Genomic DNA, 25,103 nt, shown 5'->3' on the forward strand with positions numbered 1-25,103 from the left:
GCCAAGGTGACTGTCGAAGAGTTTACATCCACGCCGAGAATGCTTGCTCTTAGGGCTCAGCCACACAATTAGGAAAGAAATACAACCACACAGGTCTCTCATATCAACGAAATGATACTAAATTACTTTCTCCTATTCGTGACAGTTCAGGAGAAAGTTTTGACATGGAAACCTAGGTGGATTTTTATAGGCTAGAGTCCAACACAGGGTGGTTTTCTGCTTTCAGAACATTCTCACAGATTTGAATCAGCTTGTGTAGGAATTATTTAGGATGCACAGTTTTTAGATGAAGGACAAGCGATGGTGGGAAATGGTCAGGAAAAGCAGAACTGATTTGCAGGCGAGACACGAGAAGTTTGAAATACTGCAAAATAGCTGAGTGTTGAAAGCAAGCTGGTAGGATTTGCTTCTATTGCAAAAGCAAAGCTAAGTCTGATGTGGCTCAGGGCCACGGTCTAAGCTCCCCCGAGGGGTCTAGCCCAGTGGACCCCAGTAGCTCTTCGACCCATGGGTACCCATAACAGTGACCTAAGCAAACAATGAGCTGACTTGGCCCTATATTGAGACCAAGAAAATGAAATTCTCAAAAGGTGTTATGTAATGTGATTTCTTTCCCGTCAGCTGCCTGGGTCCTGCTGTTGTCTCAGCCCTCAAATAATACACGAGACACTATATTAATTATGAAGCTGTTGGCCATTTGCTATGGCTTCTTAATGGTTACTCTGACTTAATTATTAACCCATAATTACTAATATATATTTTTATAAGGTCTTATCTTACCAAGAATGCCAGACTTGTATCATCTTCTCCTGGGATCACACGGTGACTCTCCACTCTTGACTACATTTCCCAGAATCCTCCTCAACTCCTAGTCCCACCTATCTGGCTTCCCTATTGGCCAACAGTGCTTTATTATCAACTAATAGGAAAAACATATACACAGAAGGACGCCTCCCATAAGTGTTAGGCTTCCATTAGAGTTGGTAAGTAATACTGGCTGCATTCAGGCACTGTCATTATCCCAGAGATAAGACAATCACCATCATCTTTTCTGGGGAGATAAAAGACCCTCATCATCCATGAAATCTTACTGTTTGAGAGTCTTGGCTATGTTTCAATTTTAATTTTTGTACTGTTTCTGTCTTTTCCCTTCTCCACTTTGCCATGTCTTGAAGTGGAAGAAAAACCAAAACAGCAGAGGGTGTTTTCCATACAGAAGTTAATTAGAATGTAAATAAAACACAAAAGCATATATGTATCCATACATATCTATAGCTCCTGATTATGCAGCCATTTCATAGGCGCTGTTGATTATAGGATGCATTTTACTTGTTGAATTTGTAAGTTGCTACTCTTACACTTTTTTCCCTTTTCAACTGCATAGCCTCTGGTTGATATTGAAATGATGTTATTCAGTTCCTTGTTATTCATTCTGCTTTAAGACTGTAAGGGAGAGGGAGGCCTGAGCCTTAGGCCCAGAACAGCTGCAGAGGGAGGCCAGAGCCTCAGGCCTGGGAGTAGGGTGAGGTGGCACCAGTGGCTTCTAGCAGTGGTTTCCAGAAATTATTACAATTCGTTCCTCTGGGAATGAGCCCTGTGTCCCAGCCAGCATCCACAGCCATTTCTCAATTGGAGATACTCTGCTGCTACAGCAACCACTGGATTCTCAGCCCCACCTATACCTAGAGGTGCAATTACTTCCAATGGGAGGAGAATCCACCAGAGCTGTAGCCCCACCTGCACCTCAAGGAGTGACCACCTGAGCCTTGTGCCCACTTCCACCAAGAGAAGCGTTCACTGGAAGCTCTGCTGTGCTTGCTCTTGAAGGAGCAGTCAATGGAGCCACAGCCCCCAACTGTACCAACTGGAGAAAAAGAGAACCCCTGAAGCACAAACTCCACCTATACCGATTAGAAGAAGAGATGCATGGACAACAAGGTAAGAACACACTCAACAATATAAAGAGCAATACAGCACCACTAGACATTAGTGCTGCTACAACACCAAGACCTGAACATCCCAACAGAGATGAAGTAGAAGAAAACGACTTAAAAAATAACTTTATGAGGATGATTGATTGAGTCCCTTAAAGAGGAAATTAAAAATCCCCTTAAAGAAATGGAGAAAAAGACAAACAAAAAAATTGGAAGAAATTGACAAATCCCTTAAGGAAAACCAAGAAAAAGCAATCAAACAAGTGAAGAAATTGAAGCAAGATTTGAAATCGGAAATAGAGGCAATAAAGAAAACATAGACCAAGGGAATTCCGGAAATGGAAAATCTGGGTAAATGATCAGGAACCACAAATGCAAGCACAAGCAATGAAATACAAGAGATGAAAGAGCAAATTTCAGGTGTTGAAGATATGATAGAGGAAATAAATTAATTGGTCAAAGAAAATTTCAAATCCAATAAACCCTTAACACAAAACATGCAGGGAATCTGGGACATCATGAAAAGACCAAACCTAAGAATAATAGGGATAGAAGAAGGAGGATGTTCAACTCAAAGATACAGAAAATAAATTCAACAAAAACATAGAAGAAAACTTTCCCAACCTAAAGAAGGACATGCTATGAAAGTACAAGTAGTCTACAGAACACCAAATAAACTGGACCACAAAGAGTCCCCATGCCACATAATGATCAAAACCCCAAACATACAGAATAAAGAAAGAATATTAAGAATTGCAAAGGAGAAAGGTCAGATAACATAGAAAGGCAGACCTATCAGAATTATACCTGACTTCTCAATGGAAACAATGAAAGCCAGAAGGTCCTGGACAGATGTTATGGAGACCCTAAGGATCACGGATGACAGCCCAGACTACTTTATCCAGCAATGCTTTCAATAGCCATAATGGAGAAAATAAGGTGTGCCACGATAGAACAAGATTTTTACCTATCTACAAACCCAGCACTATGGAAAATACTAGAAGGAAAACACCTACCCAAGCAAGTTAGCTACATACACAAGAACACAGGCAATAGATGGGCTTATAGCTGTAAATCCCAATGAAGGGAACTGAATAGACATTGCCATCACTACCCACAAAAACAAAGATAACAGGAACTAGCAATCACTGGTCGTTAATATTCATCAATATAAATGGTCTCAATTCACCTTTAAAAAGACACAGGCTAAGAGACTGGATACGAAAACAGAATCCATCCTTCTGCTGAATACAAGAAACACACCTCAAACTCACAGACAGACATTATCTCAGAGTAAAGGGTTGAGAAAAAGTTTTCCAATCAAAATGGACCTAAGAAACAAGCTATCTAACAAAATAGACTTCAAACTAAAATCTATCAGGAAAGATAAAGAAGGGAATTTCATATTCATCACAGGAAAAATTCCACTCTCATCACTGGACAAGTCTGCCAGACAGAAGCTTAACAGAGAAATAAGGGAACTAACAGAGGTTATGACTCAAACAGACTTAACAGACATCTATAGAACATCCACTCAAATACAAAAGAATATACCTTCTTTTCAGCACCTCATGGAACCTTCTCAAAAATAGACCACATACTCGGTAACAAAACAAATTCAACAGATAAAAAAGAATTGGAATAACAGCCTGTAACCTATCAGGTCAACGCAGCTTAAAATTAGAATTCAACGGTAACATTAATTTCAGAAAGCCCACAACACATGGAAATTGAACAATGATCAACTGAACCATCACTGGATCAAGGGAGAAATAAAGAAAGAAATTAAAGACTTTCTAAAATTTAATGAAAATGACCACACTACATATCCAACCTTATGGGACACAAGGAAAGCAGTGGGTAGAGTAAAGTCCATAGCACTAAGTGCTACATAGAGAAGCTGGAAAAATCCCACACTAGTGAATTAACAGAACAACTGAAAGAGCTAAAACAAAAAGAAGCAAACTCACCCAGAAGGATTAGTAGGTAAGAAATAGTTAAAGTGAGGGCTGAAACCAAGAAAATACAAACAAAGAGAACAATTCAAAGAATCAATGAGACAAAGAATCGGTTCTTTGAGAAATTCAACAAAATAGATAAACTTTTATCCAAACTAACCAAAAGACAGGGAGAGAGAATATTCAGATATCAAAATCAGAAATGAAAAGAGGGACGTAACAACAGACACTGAGGAAACCCAAAGAATCATCAGGTTATACTTCAAAAACCTGTACTCCACAAAATTGGAAAACTTTAAGGAGATGAACAATTTTCTAAATAAGTACCTCATACCAAAATTAAATCAAGAACAAATAAACGCCTATAACCCCTAAGGAAATAAAAACAGTTATCAACAAACAACAACAACAAAAAAGCCCAGGCCCAGATGATTTCAGTGCAGAATTATACCAGATGTTCAAAGAAGAAATAATACCAATAGTCCTGAAATTGTTCCACAGTATAGAAACAGAAGGAACATTGACAAACTCCTTTTATGATGTTACAGTTACCCTGATACCCAAACCACACAAAGACATAACTAAGAAAGAGAATTACAGGTCAATATCCCTCATGAACATAGATACAAAAATATTCAATAAAATACTGGTAAACTAAATTCAAGAATACATCAGAAAAATCATCCACCATGACCAAGTAGGCTTCATCCCAGAGATGCAGGGATGGTTCAACATACGAAAATCCATCAATGAAATCCACCATATAAACACACTGAAAAAAAAAACACATGATCCTCTTACTAGATGCTGAAAAAGCCTTAGGAAAAATTCACCACCCTTTTATGAACGAGGTCTTGGAGAGAATAGGAATACAAGGAACATACCTAAACATAATAAAGGCAATATACAGTAACCCAACAGCCAACATCAAACTAAATGGAGAGAAACTCAAAATAATCACACTGAAATCAGGCTGTCCACTCTCTCCATATCTATTCAATATTGTACTTGAAGTTCTAACTATAGCAATAAGACAACAAAAGGAGATCAAAGGGATACAAATTGGAAAAGAAGTCAAACTCTTGCTATTTGCTGATGATGTGATAGTTTACCTAAGTGACCCCAAAAGTTCTACCAGAGAATTCCTGCAGTTTATAAACACCTTCAGTAATGAAGCAGGATACAAGATTAACTAAAAAAAAGTCAATAGCCTCCTATATATAGATGATAAATGGGTTAAGAAATAAATCAGAGAAATATAACCCTTTACAATAGCCACAAATAACATAAAATATCTGGGGGTAACTCTAGCCAAACAAGTGAAAGACCTGTATGACAAGAACTTTGTCTTTAAAGAAAAAAATTAAAGGAGATGTCAGAAAATGTTAAAATCTCCCATGCTCTTGGATAGGGAGGATCAACACAGTAAAAATGGCAATCCTACTAAAAGCAGTCTACAGATTCAATGCAATCCCCATTAAAATCCCGGCACAATTCTTCACAGACCTTGAAAGAACAATACTCAACTTCATATAGAAAAACAAAAAACCCAGGATAGCCAAAACAACCTTGTACAATAAAGGATCATCTGGGGGCCATCATCATCCCTGACTTCAAGTTTTATTATAGAGCTATAGTAATGAAAACAGTTTGGGATTGGCATAAAAACAGACAGGTGGACCAATGGAATCGAATCGAAGACCCTGATATCAACCCATACTGCTACGAACACCTAATTTTTGACAAAGAAGCTGAAAACATAAAATGGGAAAAAGAAAGCATATTCAACAAATGGTGTTGGTATAACTGTCTGTTGAAGACTGCAGATAGATCCATACCTATTCCCATGCACAAAACTCAAGTCAAAATGTATCAAAGACCTCAATATAAATCCATCTACACTGAACCTCATAGAAGAGAAAGTGGGAAATACCCTTGAACACATAGGTACAGGAGACCCTAAATAGAACACCAGTAGCACAGACACTAAGAGCAACAATTAATAAATAGGATCTCCTGAAACTGAGAACCTTCTATAAAGCAAGGAACACAATAAAAAAGACAAAGGCTCCCTACAAAATGGGATAAGATCTTCACCAACCCTGCATTTGACAGAGGGCTAATTTCCAAAGTATACAAAGAACTGAAGAAATTAGATATCAAACTACCAAATAATCCAATTGAAAAATGGGATAAAGATCTAACTAGAGAATTCTCAACAGAACAATCTCAAACAGCAGAAAGACACTTAAGAAAGTGTTCAACATCCTCAGTCATCAGGGAAATGCAAATCAAAACCACCCTGAGCTTCCATCTTACACCAATCAGAATAGCTAAAATAAAAAACACCAACGACAGCTTATGCTGGAAAGAATGTGGAGAAAAAGGAACCCTCCTCCATTGTTTGTGGAAGTGCACACTTGTACAGCCGCTGTGGCAATCAGGCTGAGAAAATTAGGGATCAACCACCTCAAGACCCTGCAATACCACAGTTGGACATATACCCAAAGGAGGCACATTCACACCACAAGGACATTTGCTCAACTATGTTCATAGCAACATTATTCATAGTAGCCGGAACTTGGAAACAACCTAGATGCCCTTCAACTAAAGAATGGACAAAGAAAATACAGTATATTTACACAATGGAGTACTACTCAGCAGTAAGAAACCATGGCATCCTAAAAACATCCTGAGTGAGATAATGCGGACCCGAAAGACAAATATGGTATGCACTCACTCATAAGTGGATATCAGACATAAAGCAAAAGGTACTCAGCCTACAATCCACAACCCAGAGAAGCTAGAACCCTCTTCTAGAAACAGATGGAAGCAGATGCAGAAATTCACAACTAACCAATGGTCCAAGTTCCTGGAGTACAGTCAAAGTGAGGGAGGAATGATAGTATGAACAAAGGTGTCAATACTGTGAGTCAAGACTAGGTGACCCGAGCTAGTCAGAGATCACTGACTCAGGTCTGACAAATGGTGGACCTGCACAAGACTGAACTAGACTCCCTTACTATAGGTGACAATGGTGTGGCTGGGGCAATATATGAGGCCACTAGCGGTGGGTCCAAGATCTAACTCTAAAGCACAAACTGACTTAGTGGAGCCCAGTCTATATGGAGAGATACCTTGCCTAGCCTAGACACAGGGGTGCGGTGGGTGGGGAGGTGCCTTGGTCCTGCCTCAACTAGATGATGGTACAGACTTAGTAGACTTCCTAGGGGAGGCCTTAATATCTCCAAGGAGCAGATGGGAGGTGGAGGGGGTGAGAGGAGAGGAGGGAGGGGTAACTGGGATTGGAATGTAAGAAATAAATTAATAAAAAAGGCTGTAAAGGAAAAATGTAAATGTACTGTGGCTTTTATTGAACTTACTTTTGCTGTGTTCACCTTATTCCCCCATTCTGCTTTCCTGAGAAAGATTAACTTTCTTATTCTGTTCATACATTTTGTATTGGTGTGCTAGAATTTTTATTTTTGTCAGCTTAGCACAAGCTGGGATCATCTGGGAAGATGAAACCTCAACTGAAGAAAAGCCTCCATCAGACTGGCATGTCTGTGGGGGCACTTTCTTGATTAATGGCCGATGCCAGAGAGCCCACTGTGAGAGAGCCCAGCCCACTGTGTGTGGGTTCACCCATGGCCAGGTGAGGTCGTTCTGGGTTGTGTGTAAGAAAGCAAGCTAAACGAGCCATGGGCAAAAGGAGGCAGTGTTCTTTCATAGTTTCTACTTCATTTCTTGTCTCCAGATTCCTGCCCTAACTTCCGTTCCTGATGGAGGTCAACTGTCATGTAAAATAAACCCCATCCTTTCCAAGGTGTGTCCGGTTGTGCCATGGTGTTTGCTGTAGCGGTAGAAAGCAAACTAGGACCGTTGATGACCTACATTCATATGAGTTTATGACATAAGTTCATCTCTGCCTACTGTCATTTGGTCTCATGGGGAAACAGAGTGGATGATCCCATTTTAGAAGAAGCTGATGCTGGTAGAGTCAGGTTTGACATCCAGACCATTGGAGCTCTGTTCTGATCCTTGCAGAATATTGACAAGAGGGCTTCAGGGATGAGATGGACCAGTTAGTTAATATTAATAAATTAGTATTTCCATTTAAGGACCTACTGAGACATTAGGACTTGGACAGGATCTTATTCCCCATAATTGCAGAATGAGCCACTGACCCATTCTCAAGGTCTGGGGTAGGAAGTTATAATCTTTACCGGAGTTTTCTTATAAGATAATAACTTGAAGAATACAGTGATTAGTGTGTAAAGGTCAGTCTTAACAACAAAAACCAAAACAATACCAACAAGCAGGGTATTTGTATTCTTGCCTTACACAATTCTGGAAAGATGTTGTAGTGCCGTGACTACTTAGTAGATGCCGCAGGGGCTTGTTCTGACTCACTGTTCTGTCAGCCTGGGGCCTGGTGGACTTGACAATCTGCCTAAGTCTGGCTAACAGGTCTGATGGAGGTAGGAAGAAAAATGACAAACTGTCATAGTTAGCTTCAGCTGTCAATTTAATGCTACTTACAGTTTCCTGGGAAAAGGAAATCTCAAATAAGGAACTGCCTGCATCAGACTGACCTGTGGGCATGTCTGTGGGGCGTTTTCTTATTAATGTTGGAGGGCCCAGCACACTGTGGGCAATACAAATCCTGGGTAGGGAAGTCTGGGCAGTATAAGAAAGGTATTTGAGGCCGGGAGTTGGTGGCACATGCCTTCAATACCAGCACTTGGCAAGTAGATCTATGTGAGTTCAAGGCTGTCCTGGTCTATGGAGCTAGTTCCAGGACAGCCAGGGCTATAATGAGAAATCCTGTCTCGAGAAACAAACAAACAATCCCACCAAACCCAAAAGTAAGCATCCCCCCAAAAAAATGAAAAAAGAAAGGTATTTGAGCAAGCCAGGGGAGTCAGCTATTAGTCAGAATTCCTCCTGGATTAGGCTTCAGCCCCTGCCACCAGGAGGTTTCTGTCCTGATTTCTCTTGATGATGGGATGCAACCCCTCCCTCCCCACACTGCTGTTAGTCTGGGTTTTTATCACAGCAACAGGAAGCAATCTAGGATGGGACTTCATAAATAAAGTGTCTCAGGATATTGTGGAACACTTCTCTTTTATCCCATTGTCTGGAATCTGGTCACTGCAAGAGCTATGTGCTATGTGACTATGTACCTAGCTAAAATGTCCATTTCTATAAGAAGGAAATAAGGATGGATACTGTGAAGTAAAGGGACTTTAAAAAGATTTTTATCAATTTTTGAGAATTTCATACAATGTATTTTGTTCATATTCACCTCCAGCTTCCTTCTGCAACTTTCCTGTCCCCCAACTTTATGTCTTGCTTTAGTCTTTTTTATGTATATGGCTTTAATATATGTCTGCATATATGTTTATGCACCATCGAAGCCACAAGAGGGAATGGGATCAGATCTCCTGGAAGTACAGTCATAGGCAGTTGTGAGCTACAAATAAATAGGGGCTGAAAATTGAACTCCGGCCCTCTAAAAGAGCAGCCAATGAATGCTCTTAACCACTGAACCACCCATCCAGTCCAGGTGTCTTCTCACTAGGAACCACACCCTTAGAAGAAAACTGATTGTCCCTCCTCTAGAAGCCAGCAACTGCACTTAGCTTCTTAATTAGGGTGGGGCTCATGAGCCTCTTTCCACTTTCTGCTAAGTTGATGAGTGGCTTGATCTTGTACAGGTCTTATGCTGGCAACACAGTTGTTGTATACTCACGAGAGCAGCCGTCCTGTCATGTCCAGAGATACTGTTTTGTTCTAGCCCTTCTCAACTTCTGCCTCTTACAATCTTTCTACCCTATCTTTCATGATGGCCCCTGAGCCTTGAGGAAGAGTGCGCTATAGGTGTCTCATTTGTGCCTGAGAACTCTAGTCACTAATTCTCTGCACTTTAATGAGTTGTAAGTTTCTGCATTACCCAGTGTCCACTACACACACACACACACACACACACACACACACACACACACACACGCACGCACGCACGCACGCTCGCACGCTCGCACGCATACAGGCACACACACACACACACCTTCTCTGATGAGGTCTAAGAGGTTTACTAGTCCTGCTTCAGGGCTGATTCTCCTCCTGGGCCTCCAGCAACTGCTGGAGCTGCTGGTAGGCATAGACATTTCTAGTATCAGATAGATAATGAACACATGATAGTGAGTGGTCATAAAAGAGACAAAGGTAGTATTTGTGTAGTAGACTCTGGAGATCCCCCCATGCAGGATTGGAGTGGGAATTGGGGGGGCTGGAAGGGGTGGTGGGGTGTGGGAGGAGGGAGAGGGAGCTGGGATTGACATGTGAAGCAACCATGTTTCTAATTTAAATAAAAAATCTAAAAAAAGAAAGAAAGAAATCCCAATGTTGAAGGCATGTTGTTGACTCTATGTTGATCTGTCCTTTCCTGATAAATTTTGGTAACTGGGTTTACTTGGTGTCTTAGGGTTTCTATCACTGATAAAACATCCTAACCAGAAGCCACTTGGGGAGGAAAGGGTTTATTTCAGCCTGCAGTACATCATCCAAGGAAGTCAGGGCAGGAACCAAGGCAGGAACTGATACACAGGCCATAGAGGAATGCTGCATATTTTTTACTCCCTCAAGCTTGCTCTACCTCCTTTCTTTCTTTCTTTCTTTCTTTCTTTCTTTCTTTCTTTCTTTCTTTCTTCCTTCCTTCCTTTTTCTCTCTCTTTCTTTCTTTTATTCCTCTCTCTCTCTCTCTCTCTCTCTCTCTCTCTCTCTCTCTGTTCTTCAAGACAGGATTACTCTGTGTAGCCTTGACTGTCCTGGAACTTGCTCTATAGACCAGGAAAATGTGTAGCCCAGGCTGGCCTTGAACTCTTGATCCTCCTGCCTCCACCTCCTTCAGCAAATCCTACCAGCGTGCACCACCACTAATGCTATCCTGTACAACTCAGGAGCACCTACCTAGGGATGGCACCATCCACAGAGAGCTGGACCCTCCCACATCAATCATTAATCAAGGAAATGCCAGACAGGCTTGCTTAGAGGCCAATCTGATGGAGGCATTTTCTCAGTTGAGAGTCCCTTTTCCCACATGATTCTAGTCTGTGTCAGGCTGACCAAAAAAAAAAAAAATCAGGAAGCACACTTGACATCTTGATTGATTGATGGTGTTTTTCATGACGGCAGCACCGATCTTTTCTCTTTTCTGAAATGATGTCTCCACTTTGTAGACCAGGCTATCCTTGAAATCACAGAGCTCTACCTGCCTCTGCTGCCTTTACTAGTCAAACTACACACTGTATGAGTAAATATAAGGAATTTTTATCCATCTTATTCACTTATTTAGGACACAGTTATGGATGTATCAGACCTTATCCTAGGCACTGGGGAAGAAAATCTATAAATAATTTTTTAAAAAAATCCCTGACTCTCGGAAGGGAACGTCAGGGACCACCATAAACTAGAGGGAACTGCTTAGGTGGTCACAAGTTCTAAGGTTAAGAACAAATCAGAGGAATGTGTAGGCTGTCCCTCTTCCGGGACAATGAGGTGCAGCAACATTGCAGTGTTGATGTTTGACAGGCTGTAAGGCTAGTATGGGTAGGTGTGGGTTGGTGTGGTGTTCCCTACAAAGTGACTAGCCGTCGGAAGAAGCGAGAGAGGCTCATTTGTTGAGGAACTGCAAAGATGTCAGCATGGCTGTGCAGAGTTGTGACAAAGGCTGACGGGAGGAGAAATGACAGAGGTGAGGGGTAGATAGCATTCTGCCTGTGCAGGTCATCCTCCAGTGCTCTGGTTTCACTCAAGAAGAGAAGCCGTGGGGCGTTTAGAGCAGATAGGTGACATAAACAAATTCTAGGAATCTCAGCCACGGTCCTGAGAAATGTTTAAAGACAGGTTCGATCAGGAGGCTATCACCATGTTTAGCAGAGTTGATGGAGACTCGGCCTGTCTAGTATGAAAACCAAACAGGAACCAACAGGCTTTTGCCTGGATATTAAAAGACAAAAAAGAAAGCAACCAAAAAGCTGGAGTTACCACTAGCTTAGCCAGAAAGGAGGCAAGCAGGAATTTCATTTGGCTACTTAGGGAAGGAGGTGTTCGATACACACTTAGGCCAGGATGACAAGTAGAAAAACATAAATGACTCTGAAGGTAAGGACTTGAGTGGGTGGGAGCTCATTACATGCAAATGGTATTCAGTTCCAAGGAATATCCCCGGGGATTGAGGAAAGGCACAAACAGGCCAAGGAATGGACCCTAGTGTCCAGCATTAGAATGTTAGCGGGGGCCTCGGGAGATGGCTCAGAGAGCAAAGGCAAGCCCGAAACCCAAGACTGACCCAGGGAACTCCACGGTGGAAGGACAGAACACAGACCTGTAGGGTGTCCTGTGACTACACCCCCACCCACCCACCCAAACATATGCAGATAATTAAGTGCCGTTTTAGAAAAGCAGAGTGACCTCGGGAGAGGCAATGGAAGGGGCTGAGCAGGGGTACCAGGAGGAGGAAGCCTTCAGCTAGCCCACATCTCAGAAAGTAGTTTTCTCCTCCATCCCTCGCTCCTCTCCCTGAATGGCTTGCTTTTCTGTGTGATCTTGGTTGACAAATGTAAATGATAAAACGATTTGACTTTGTTGTGAAAAAGTCCACAACCAAAATTTGCATTTTACACAAATAAGCCAGTATAGCTTGAGTGTGGACAGTATGGTCAGTGGGAGTCTGTGAACAGCTTTATTTTAGGACTGACATCATTAAAGACAGGCCGATCTGTAACGCTTACACCCCCTCAGGTGACACAGGACAAATGCCATCTGTGGAAGGTTTCAAGCAATGACATGGGACAAATGTCCCTTTAGTGTATTAGAGGTGGACCCGACAAGGCATTTGTAAAATCAGGACAAACACATTTCTCTATTAGTCAAAGACGTGATCTCATGAAACCAATGCTTTGAAACCATTTCATTTAAAATGTTTGTGGTAAAGGTAATGAGAAACACTGTGATTTTTAAAAAAGGGAGAAAAAAGCTTCGGTTTGGAGAGATGCTCGTCGTGCCCAGCTGGCTCACAGTCTTAGTGAGTCCTGTCTCCAGATGACGATGGGTTTCCACTCACTTTCCCCAGGCCTGCACAAGGAGGCACTGCTGCCCACGCTTCCCACCGGCCCCCATGCTTTCCCTAGCTTCCTCGCTGTGCCCGCGCCCGAACGTCCCTTCCGTTCCTAATGCAGAACTCTGCACCATCTGCAAAACTGTCAACAGGCTGAGTTTTCCTCCCATTGGCTGTGGTTTCTTCAGACTTCTCTCGCAGATTATAAGTAAACTACTTGTCAAAGCGTTCTGAATTGTTACATTGAGGCTTTTGCTGTCACAAGAGGTGACTTAGGTTTCTTGGTCATCCTTAGTTTTACTTCCTTGAGATGCCACTAATTGTGTGCTTCTAGAGCTGCTGGGTGGTGGCCTTGGAGGGCTTGAGCGGGTGTGCAGAGCAGGCAGGGCAGGGAACCATATGGGGGGAAACAGCCATAGGGTTTTTGTGTATACCCAAGGAGACATTTCATTTTCACTCATTTATTCCACAGTTCCTCTGGGGGCCAAATTGACATTTTGAAGGTGTAAGCTTCTAAGACAAGTGCTCTACCACTGAGAACCTGGCTTGGTGTGAGGCTTTCCCATGGGCAAGCAGACTGCCACTAGTCATCTACATGGACTCTGGGTTTAGGGATGTGTTATAATACATTTATTTCAAAAAAACAATCATGATATTATGGAAAGAAACACAACTCTATCTGAGCAAATGTGTCATGACAGAATTAGCGTTGTAGATGAGAATATAAATGCACGCCCATACAGTGGCATTAGCTGTGTAATTTGAGCTCTGTCACCCTTTCTTCAAAGTTCCATTTGTGTATAAGCAATAGCTTGATTGCCTGCTTAGAAAAGAAATCATTTTCACCAGTTTCCACTGAAGAGTCTCTTACGTGACCTCTAAGTTCATTGGACCAGTTGTTAGGCATACTTCTTAGCTGGGGTCTACTGATTTTGAATTACCCGTGTTCTCAAACAGTGTAAAATATTGCTATCGGGTTTCTGGCATCAGTTAGAGTGGCCCTCATTTAACAAACAGGGAAATGAAAGCAACGAGCCCTGAGCCTGGGGGACCTGCTGCTGCAGGCTAGCATCAGGCAAGGCAAGCCTGCTAGACCACACAACCGACATCCCACGAGGTCCATCGCATCCGGAAGCAACAGCTACAAGCAGAGTAATGAAATGGCTTCCTTGTCTTTCCAATGGGCCTGAAGGTCAAGCTAGTTTATTTGCTTTTAATTTAACTGGAATTATAGGCCAGCTGAAAGATCCCTTTGTTGGGAACAGTTCTTTAAATAGCTGTGCAATCCTTTGGCCTCTCTCATCCAACCTCTTCTCCCGTTTGCAGGATTAGGAAAGCACTTGGGAGGCACATTAATCTTGCCAGCGTTGTCAGGAGCGATCAGCGAGTTTTATTAAAAAGCCCAGATTGCCTGAAAGGCCTCCTTGTCTGAGTCTGAATGGAAGGGGCATGGTAAGGTCTTGGGGCATGCTATCGGGACCCTTGGTCTCACCCCCTGGATTGTGAGCTGACACCTTGGGAGGAAGTACAGGAGCCCTGCTTGGTTGAGCAGATTATGCCTGTGGACAGAACTGGCCCTGGCGTCATGAACTCTCCAGGCTGTACTGGGCCCAAGGCCCCGCTCTTCTTGCTGTTCTGGCTGCTTTTGCTGTACCTGGACCTGGGCAACTCCACATTCATCAGCATCAACCGGGGCCTGAGGGTGATGAAGGGCAGTTCTGCCTTCCTGTCTGGAGATCATCTGAAGTTTGCCATCCCCAAAGAGAAGGATGCCTGTAGAGTGGAGGTGGTGATGAATGAGCCCATAACCCAGAGGGTTGGGAGACTCACTCCACAGGTAGGTCCCATTTCACTTCTGTTAAGAAGTGTGTGCGTGTGTGTGTGTGTGTGTGTGTGTGTGTGTGTGTGTGAAGTCAGGCATAGATAAAGGGTTTCTCAAGTCATCATTCGAAACCAAGGCACTGGAAGGCACAGGCATCATCAAAGTCTGTCACATCATTTGGGGTGTGGGATGGGGAGATGGTGGGGGAAGTGGGAGAATGAATCCATGGTTTAATCTGAATCTAGCATATTGCAGGAAGTAAGGGTTAAACTCATACAGATGTATGAACACTTTTCCTTAACAATGTACTATTACCAATAAACCTTCCTGGTGGCTCTTCTCATTGCAGAGAATTTCCATGTTTTACCAAGTGCCTGGCCCTAGAGAATAGTTATTAATCCAGTGAGGGAGGGAGAGAATGTAAGAAAATTGCAGGTTTCTTGGTCTCTTGTTTTAGGGGAGGGGGAGAGAAGGGAGAAAGAAGGGGGAGAGAGATTGAGAAGGAGATATCAGGAAAGAGGGAGATGAGGGAGAGAGACAGGCTGTAGTGAACTGTCACTTGGAGGGTGAGTTGTGACCACCCTTACAGGGTTACTCTGGCCTCAAATTCTCTCACTCATTACAAGTGCAGCATCTTTGAAAGAGACCTCAAGATTCCCAGCTGATTTCCTAGTTGGATCCTGTTAATTTTGAGACATAGTGGGTCATATTCAGACCACACAATGACATTTTCATCGTGTAAATGTGAATGTCACAGAGTGAGACCTTCCAGTCATCTCTGTGTCAACCTTTCTCTGATATTTAAGGTGAAAGTCTAGTTATCAGGGAGATAATGTGCCTCGGAGGCAACAGAACACCCAACTAGACTAGGGAATTCTTGACTGTTCAGGAGCACCTCCAAGGGCCCTTGTCACCCAGTGTCTGCTGATCACTTGAAAAAAGTCCAGCCTGCTACTGACTGCGTGTGTGTGTGTGTGTGTGTGTGTGTGTGTGTGTGTGTGTGTGTGTGCGCGTGTGTGTGTGTGTGTGCGCGTGTGTTTCTAGGAGTAAACATGACACCGCAAATGGGTTTGCAGCATTTCAAGTGGACATGTGATCCTTACATTCTAAAATTTGTTTCAAGGTAGCTTACTAAAACTCCAAGCTTCATTACTGGCTTGTCGTGTGTCATAGATATGCTTACAGAAACACTGTTTCTCTTCTCTTTTTTTTTCTAATTTTAAATTCTGATAATGTTAGTAAAGATAAAATTCCCAGGTAAAGTCTGGTTTGAGGAAAATTCTTGCTTGTTTTAAATCCAGAGTGGTTCAGCCCTTCCCATATGAGTTTTTGAATTAAGCATGGCTAAGTGCATAGGGCACATGTACACACACACACACACACACACACACACACACACACACACACACGCACACACGCAGCTAAACAAACATTATTCCTTAATAGAGCTTCGCAGTAAGCTGCTAGCAAGGCTTATGTGTTTCCATTCCTAGCAAGACTATTGTATTAACAACACCCTGCTGCGTAATGAACAGTTTTGTGGGATTTGCACAGAAATGTTTTGTTTAACATCTGTTCAATTAGCGTTTTCATTTCATTACTGAAGTTTGTCTTAGAACCAACAGGTTCATTCCCATCGCATAGTTGGAAAGTCACTTGCGCCGGTTCACGCTAGTGCCTTCTGTCTCCATTACCTCCTGGATAGCCACTTAGACAGCTCAATGGCAGTGTGCTCTCAGATTCCAGAGCAAGACTTCCCCACCCCCAGCACTCCACACCTGGGCCAGAGGAAAAACGTTTTCTGGGTGGAAAAATCACCTTGGTTTAGTGCTGAGCTTGCTGGTTTTGAATCTGAAATACAGCATTAAGAAAACATCTCTAGTTTGAACCACTTCACTGTCATTAAAGTGAGTAATGAGTCAGGAATGTGTGACAATTTAATTATAAATTGTAATTGAAAAGCAGTTGAAGTGGAAAAAAACAAAGCTAGACAGTAATTAGAAAAGGATTTAGCTCTCCTTTGTTTTAGTTAGTAAATTTATGGTCAATCATGGTTGTCGCCTTTTATAAAAGGAAAACATATTAGGAAACACGGAACAGATGTTTCTTTTAACAAAGCAGATTGTCTCTTTATTACCGTGGCTATTTGTCAATGATATGGGAAGGGCTTCTCTTTATCTTCTTCCTGGTTGTCAATTCAAAAGAGGACTAGAAACTCATTCTTAGCAGTGAGAATGTCTTCCCAGGGTGGGCTGTGTTGTCTGGAAATGTCTGAGGCTGTGAAAGGTGCCATGAATGTCACACGGTGATGTGTGGATGCATACAGGGATGTTTCTCAGAACTTTGCCACCTTGGCCAGGGCAGGGCAGGATAGTGACTTGGCAGAAATCTTAAAACAAAACAGAACAAAACCAAAAACCCCAAGGATCCTAATGTAAAATAGTCATCTCTTTAGTGATCCTGAATGAGGTAGCGGGTTAACTATAACTTTATTAAAGGAGAGTAAATTATTTTTGATTCTCATCAGCCATTTGGTTTTGCCCCCATAATAAAGCAGTTGTTTGCAAGAGCATAAGAAACAACTGTAGGTCCTGTTTGGCTCTCATCAGCACCCAGTACACATAGCCAGTATCTCCATCTTTGAACACAAAGATTTTATTTTAAAAGAAAGAGCAAAAGCCACACAGAACAGCATGTTTGTGGTAAATGTACTACCCAGACACATAGCAAGGCCTCTCAGATTCAATTGCCATACGATCCTGGAGGGGTTAAATATTCTTTTAATGAATATCAGATATTTACAAACATTATCATTTATAGATATATAGTTATTTAGAGCTGTGACATCCATCAGTTTGTTTGTTTGACCTGCTTGGGTTATCATAATTTAGATATCAACAAAAGAAGGCACAACTGTAAATAAGATGATTCGTGACCATAGGGGTAGGAGAGAAGGGGTCGTTGGTGAAAAGATATCTACACCCACACCATTAATAGAACATAGGCACTCCCTCCCCCTCTCCTCTTTCCCTCCCTCATCCTCCTCCCCCTTTCTGCCCCCTCTTCTTTTCTTTTCTTTTCTTTTCTTGAGACAGAGTCTCACTAGGTAACCCAAGCTGAGTTTGAACTCATGGTGGTCTTCCTGCACCAACTTCCCAAGTGCTGTGATTGCAAGTGTGCGTCCCCACAACCAGCTGGAACGTAGTTCTTCAGGCAGTACTATAGGGATAGAGAAGTAAAGCTTTGCACCAATTTTCTCAGGCATTTCCTTCTTCATGCGAACTAGGTCTTTGATTGCCATTTCCTTCCCAACGAAGTACAGTATGTTCACAATGGATGCCCGATTCTTGACGAAGATTCCGTGAAGCTTAGGCTTTACAGGTAAGTGGTACAGAAAGTGTTATGATTATTTCGTTTATTTTATTTTTGCCAGATAGTCATGCTGTGTACTTCTTGGGCATTTTCTATGATTGTATGTTAGCACAAGGCAGTCGTTAGAATCCAGTGAGAAAGTGACCGGCAGAAACCGGAGATGTGAGTGAGTGAGGTAACCATTGCAGCCAAACTTCTATTCATTTGCCTCTTCCTCCTTGGCCTTCTGCAGATGACTAGCCTCATTTCCCTCCAGCCTCAGGCAGAGAGTCCCCTTACTCCATCCCATTGCTTCAGGACTCCAACCCATTATTATGGTGAAAATTAGAAATACAAGTTCCTTATGAGAATCTGAAGACATTTGCTACAAAATTGAATGAATAGTTATAGGAAGTGCAGTATCTTCCATTTCTAAACATTGAATAATGCAAGTGTGTTTAAAATCAGTTATGAAATTAAACATAGATTGACCATATAATCCTGAAAAACACTTCAAACCTATATACACAAGAGAAGAACCAATGCTTGCAAAAGCTTATATGAAATGTTAACAGCGAAGCCTTACTCATAATAGTTAAAACTTTGAACAAATTGAGCCAATGAATGGAATAACTGTATAGCAGAATATTAGCCATGAAAACTAATGAAGTCCTGATTTGTACAACGTGAATTAACCCTAAGAACATTGTGCCAAGTGAAAACAGCCAGACACAAAAGAACAAGTATTATATGGTTCCATGTATACAGAATATCTTAACAGGTAGGTCCATAGAAACAGAAAGTAGATTAGTAGTTGCCAGAAGCTGGAAGAGGAGCAATTGGGACCACCAAAAGAGAGTCACAAACCTAATGATATGCTCAAATAGTGAAATGGCACCAAGGAGTCCCTAGGAAGCTACAACATCCATATAGAGGGGGTGTTTGATCTTTCCAAACTTTAGAGTCGAAACCAAACTAACTTCAAACAGCTTCCAAGGAAGGCTAGGAAGCTGGTGCATCCTATGAGCTTCTGGACCCTTTGACTTTCTAGCATGTAGGAAGATGGGAAGGGGCTCATGCAAGGGGCTTGGAGGAGCTGCTACACACTTGGTCTTGAGGACATTTGCAATAGAGCTTCCAGAAGGGCTGGAGGCAAGGGACCAGGGAGCAGTTTATTCTCCCTTAGTCTCCCCTTTAGCCTCTTTGTCAAGCTTTTTGACTTCTCTCTGCCTTTGTTTCCTCATTGGGGAAGGGAATGGACATTGCCTATTGCAGGTTCCTATGCAGTTGGGGTGAAGGCCTTATTAAAACACCTGGACCAAATTTCAAACCCATCAGTTCAGAGTTGCATCATCAGGAGCACTTATCATTTATTACCTCTGTCTACAGCAAGAGAACCTGTCTCCAGTCACCTCTGTAAATGCCCCAGAACAGAAGCACTGTGGCAGTAACAATTGCTCATTTAGTTTATATGGCAAATGCTGAGCTGAACATCCACATTAGATTTAAAGAAGCATACATTCAGCGGCATTTCTGAAGGACGAAAGTTCTTGATACTCAACACTTCCTCACTCTTAAATTGAAACTCAATCCATAAACTATATAGTCCTCAAACTCTTAAATTATGCACATGGACTCTGGGGTCTCAGCAGTCACTAGATTTTAGATGATGGTGAGTTTGAGGGCAGGATTTGGAAGAGAGATGGTTAAGGAGGGAATTGGCATGACAAGATGAAGCCATGGAAATAGGGGGCCCAAAAGTAGAGGAAGAAATGGAACCAAACTCCAACTGAAGTACACATTTTGTGAAGAACAATTTCTGTTGTTAGTTTGGTTTGGTCTTGATTTTCTTTGAGATAGGATCTCACTGAATTGCTCAGGCTAGCCTCAGATTCAGTCTTTATCCCAGGCTGTCCTCAAACTTGTGATAAAACTGATCAATGAATTTCTTTAAAAAGCCTGGCTTGCCTGAAAGGACTCCCTGTCTGAGTGTGAGCAGAAGGCCATGGTAAGGTCTTGGGGCATGCTATCAGGACCCTTGGTCTTGGCCCCTGGACTGTGAGCTTACATTCTGGGAGGAAGTACCTCAGCTGGGAGTAGAGGCATTCATCACCATACCCTGCTCACAAAGGACAACCTTTAAAATGAGCGTCCAAGTCTCAGAAGACTTTGAGTACCAGTGAATATTCCCTTTACCCTGTTGTCCCTCCAGATTTACAGACACAGACACCTTCATGGAAACCTTTCTCTTGCGAGTCCATCTCGTGGAACCAGACTGTAATATCATCCGTCTGAGCAGCAAAACGCTGGAAGTGACTGAATTCTATGGCTTGTCCCAAGCCATTGACAAGAACCTGCTCCAATTTGATTATGATAGGACAGCCAACCTGGACTGCACCATCAGACTGAACCCAGTGAGGACTCAGCTGCCAGCCCACGGCAAGCTGGTTGTGCTGCACCGTAAGCCAGAGGGACCTCGTGGAGATCAGCCACACAGCTTTTTTTCTGAGACCCGTATGTACCTCTTAATAGTTAAGGATACTAAAACTGACCAAAATGTCTGTAAATGCCCATCTTTCTCTATGACAAAGAGATCTACTTAAAAAATATAGTTTTTAGCTTTAGGGCTAGTGAGATGACTCAGTGGGTAAAAGCACTTGTCACCAAGCCTGACCTGAGTTTAATGCCTATAACCCATATGGTGTAAGGAAAGAACCTATGCTTCCAAATTGTCCTCTGTCCTCCAAAGTCATGCAGTGGCACCGGTTCTTTTGGACACACACACACACACACACACACACACACACACACACACACGCACGCACGCACGCACACACACACACCAGTGGGATAGTTTGGTAGGTGGGGACACTGGCCTCCAAGCCTGATGGCTTAAATTTGATCATCAGGCCTACATAGTGGAGGGAGAAAACTGATTTCCACAAAATAAATAAAATTAAAATGTAACTAAACACACATTCAAACAACAAAACAAAAACGTAGGTTATTAAGGCTGTGAATTTGGAGTCAAAATCAGACCAAATACCTGGTTTTGCTGTTTGTTTTTTTCCTTTACTAATTTAGTTATCAATGGGTTTAAGACTCTGTTAGATGGGCAAAGAGAACAGCCATTCTATAGGATTATGTAAAGATGGGGTAAGTAGTGTGCTTAGTCCAGGTCTGCCCATTATAGTGCTCATGAGTTTCCAGCTATGATTACAGCAATGGACAGCAGTGGTGAGAGCAGTTTGTTCATTACTGAGTATTACTGGGTTGTGTTCTAGTAATGACTGTAGGTAGCAGCCAGGATTGAAATCCAGCATGTTGCCTGAATTGAATCCCCTTGTGAAATTCATTTAGTTACTGTATTTTACAGTGAGACTGCAGCTAGGAGAGAAAGTCTTTTAGAGACAGCTATAGGTTCAAAAACAGGGTAGAGAAGGGTTAAGGGAGGATTTGCTAAAAAGACCAACCAGGGTCAGGTAGGTGGGATTTCTGTGGGTAGACAGTCCACACGAGGCTGTACAAGGAGAATGGCTGGGCTGTGGATGTCCATGGTGAGTCGCTGTCACATTTGTCAGAGGTATTCAAATACCTCAAACCCCTCTTTATTTTTTCCTCAGCCTATCTTTTGGTGAGCAAAGACAGATGAGACAACTGTTTTTTGTTATTTTTTTTTCAGTAAAGGAATTCATGATCTTTCAAAACAATGACAGTCTAGTCAGTGAATAATTGGAAGGTGCATGTATTTAAGTGTCCTGGGGCAGTGAGTGAAGCTATATCCAAGGCAGGAGGATGGGTTTTGGGTTCGTACAATCGTCGTGTTCCAGTGGCTGTCTCAATGCAGTGCTGTGCCTTCTAGAGCTGGGAGCAGGACTGAAATGCCCAGGGGGAAGCTGTGCCCTGGCGTTGCAAAACGTGGCAAGTCTGAAGGTGAGCTGCGAGGAGTTCCTGCTGATGGAACTTCACTACCAACACACACAACCCCCTTCACCCAACCTTGATTATATTGCCATCCAGTTGGATCTCACGGACAGAAGGAGTCAAGTCACGTACAAGGTAGCGTTCGGAGTTATGCACTGGTGTCCTTACCTGGTTCACTGCAAGAAAGCAGTGCCGTGGGTGTGTCCATGCTGGTGTCTATCCAGAAGAGTTACTGTGCTACTGAGGGCACAGCTTCAGGCTTGCAGGTTGTGCCTGGAAGTACTTCAACCAGCAGCACTGGCATGGGAAATTAGCGTGTGGTTTCCATCTTTGTTTCTTCTGTGGCAATACACCATGTTAACTGCCTTCCACTACTGTGTGTGTGTATGGGATGTATACGTGTGAGTGCAAGCACGCACACACACTTAGCATTGAACCTGAGACTCGGCTGCACACCTACACCCTCATCCCTAGCTGGGTCACTGAGGTGAGGGGTTCCCAAAGGCTCCTCCGGCTTTCTATGTCTTCATTTTCCTCGCCCCCACTCTTTCAACTTTTTCACACTGAAATGATGACCCAAAGTGGAGGAAATTTTATGAAACACTTAATATGTTACTCTAATATCCTACCGTTTGTTTGGGAAACCGGGGGAATAGTGTCCCTGTGGATGCAGCCCAGGTTTATCCCAGTATGAGATGACCCAGGGTGACTTTGGGTAAGACCTCCAGCGATGCTCTATGCCTTCCCACTAGTGCTTTCCTGAGTAAACCCAGTTTGGTGGTGAACATCATTACCCAAGAAGTTGGTGACTCCATACATGGTTAGAATGATGAAACAAAACTATAGAATTTTATGGTCGAGATCTGGAAATAAAACTTCGATGGCATCTGGCCATATCAGCCAGGGAGCTTTTCAAAGGCTAGGTTTCTCTGACTGAAGCTAGTAGTTACGAACGCCGGTGCCCCGATTGCCTGGGTTCGGGTATACGTGTAAGTAGGCATCTCCCTTCACTTTATGTCTCATTTTCTCTGTCTTGAAGGAGGGTATTCGAGCCTAACTTGTCATGACTGAGGGATAAATGAGACAAGTCCTTATAAAGTGCCTGCTACAGAGCTTGGCACACGGTGACCATGTGTTTATTACTGCTAAACAGCCACCAACGCAAAGGACTTGTGATCAGCCAGGTTTGAAATCGTAGTGTAGGCCAGCCTCCTGTTCATAGTGGTGGCCTTGCTATTTATGTACGTATGGTTGTCTTACGGCTGACAGAATCACAACTGGATTCCACTGCACTAACATGCATTGTCTGTTTGCTTTGTTACAAAACTCCTTTCATCACTAGTGACTTCTTACCGCCATTAAAAACCTTATATATTTTTCTTCCTGTTTGAATTTTTATAACTGTTCCCTCACTGTGTCAAAGGCTTCATTTGTGCTTTTAGGACATTAGGCTGTCCTTCTAAATGAGCTTCTTAGTTTTTTCATTTTGACAGGTCACGAAACAGCTTCATGTATAACCATGAGGGCAGTATGACTGTTGAAGAAAACATTAATACATGATAAAATAAGAAAATAAAACTGATTTATTGATAACTATTTTCTTACACACAGACACACAGTGAGGACCACAGGTCCCAGAGTTCGTTTTGTTTCATGGTATCAACTTGTCTGGGAAGCTTTGAGACTTGTCCTTTGGTTAGTCTTGTGGCTGTGCAGATCATTCTTGCCAACGGACTAAATGCCCACTCACTATAATTTTTCCCCTACATCAATTAATGCCTTACCATCAGTACTGGGGATTGCATGGAGGCTCTCTTGAGTGCTAGGCAAGAGCTCTATCCACTGAGAGACACCCCCAGCCCAATTTCGTCTATGCTTTTAAAGGTTGTTCCCTTCACGTTTGCCTTTGTAACTAAGGTAGTTTTACTGCACAGGGAAGCACATGCAATTGCTTTTCCTCCATGTAGCCAGTCTATAGCGCTATTTGTTAGGAGTATGTACTTGTTCTCCATGGACCATAGAAAATCCTTCTGCTGTATAAATGACTTTTTGTTCATCCCCCCCCACACACACACACTTCTATTTTGCTGGTACTACGCCACTCTAAGTCACACAGCTGTGTGATCTGATACGTGACAGGTCTTGGCGCCACTCATCTTTAGCCTTTCCTTAGCCATTCTTGCCTAATTTTTGGTTCCAGATAAATAATTAAGCAGGCTACATTTACAGCCTCAAAGCTGTTTGGTTTTGATCAGCATTAGATCCAAACTGAATATTCTTTGGGGCTGGGGGGGCGGCTGGGGTGTGAGAACTTTGCCATCCCGAGTCTTCTCATACAGAACAACATGTCACTTTCCACTGGACGAGTGTCATTCTCATGTCTACAGAAAGGAGACGTTTCTGTGGTAGTCGAGCACACTTATTAAATCCAGTCCCGAGGGATTCTTGTGCAACCACCAGGAACAGGATCTTTTCCTCTCGTGGTGTCTTTTCATTGGTTACTGATGATAAATAGGAATGCAACTTTTTGGTATAATTTTCTTTTATCTGGCTTCTTTCCTAAATTCAATTATTTTAAGAAATTTTCGATTCTCTGGGCTTCAAAAGACCATAATTATATCTTTACTAATGATGATAATTTGGGCCTTTCTTTTCCTGTAATTATTCCTTTCACTTCTGCTCTCTTCCCCACGAGTTTGACCAGAACAATACTAAATATAATGTTGCTTGTAGGCATTTTCCATGTCGGGTGGTCCATCTAGCTCTGCTGTTCATATTGTCCTTTTCAATGCTTCTCGCTTTGAGTCCATCTATTTGAAAAGAATGCGGCCACTCTGGTCCTTTTTCACATCAGAAATTTGGGTTACACTTTTATTTACAGTCTTTCTATGAATCCCAAGTGTCTTTTATGTGAAGTTCACATGACTGGGCATTTCTTGAAATTTTACATTTTTTCCTTATTAAGGAAATAGAAACTGTATCATAGTAATAAT

At 42.4% G+C, this 25,103-nt stretch overlaps 1 protein-coding gene across 4 annotated transcripts in view; it reads left to right on the top strand.

The window, feature by feature from the left end:
* Frem1 (FRAS1 related extracellular matrix 1) overlaps positions 1 to 25,103 on the top strand; it is a 154,717-nt gene that overhangs the window by 22,199 nt on the left and 107,415 nt on the right. For 3 of the 4 annotated variants that reach the window (XM_040757230.1, XM_040757231.1, XM_005082165.4), the window contains exons 2-5: positions 14,340 to 14,850; positions 18,122 to 18,216; positions 20,399 to 20,700; positions 22,049 to 22,245. In XM_040757230.1, the coding sequence (XP_040613164.1) occupies positions 14,569 to 14,850; positions 18,122 to 18,216; positions 20,399 to 20,700; positions 22,049 to 22,245 (876 nt within the window). In that variant the 5' untranslated portion in view covers positions 14,340 to 14,568. Of the gene's footprint in view, positions 1 to 14,325; positions 14,851 to 18,121; positions 18,217 to 20,398; positions 20,701 to 22,048; positions 22,246 to 25,103 lie in introns of those variants that run through there. The other variant, XM_040757229.1, reaches the window with a different exon arrangement.

The sequence above is a fragment of the Mesocricetus auratus genome, unplaced genomic scaffold (genome assembly GCF_017639785.1).
Source record: "Mesocricetus auratus isolate SY011 unplaced genomic scaffold, BCM_Maur_2.0 Super-Scaffold_100014, whole genome shotgun sequence".
Classification (NCBI taxonomy): Eukaryota; Metazoa; Chordata; class Mammalia; order Rodentia; family Cricetidae; genus Mesocricetus; species Mesocricetus auratus.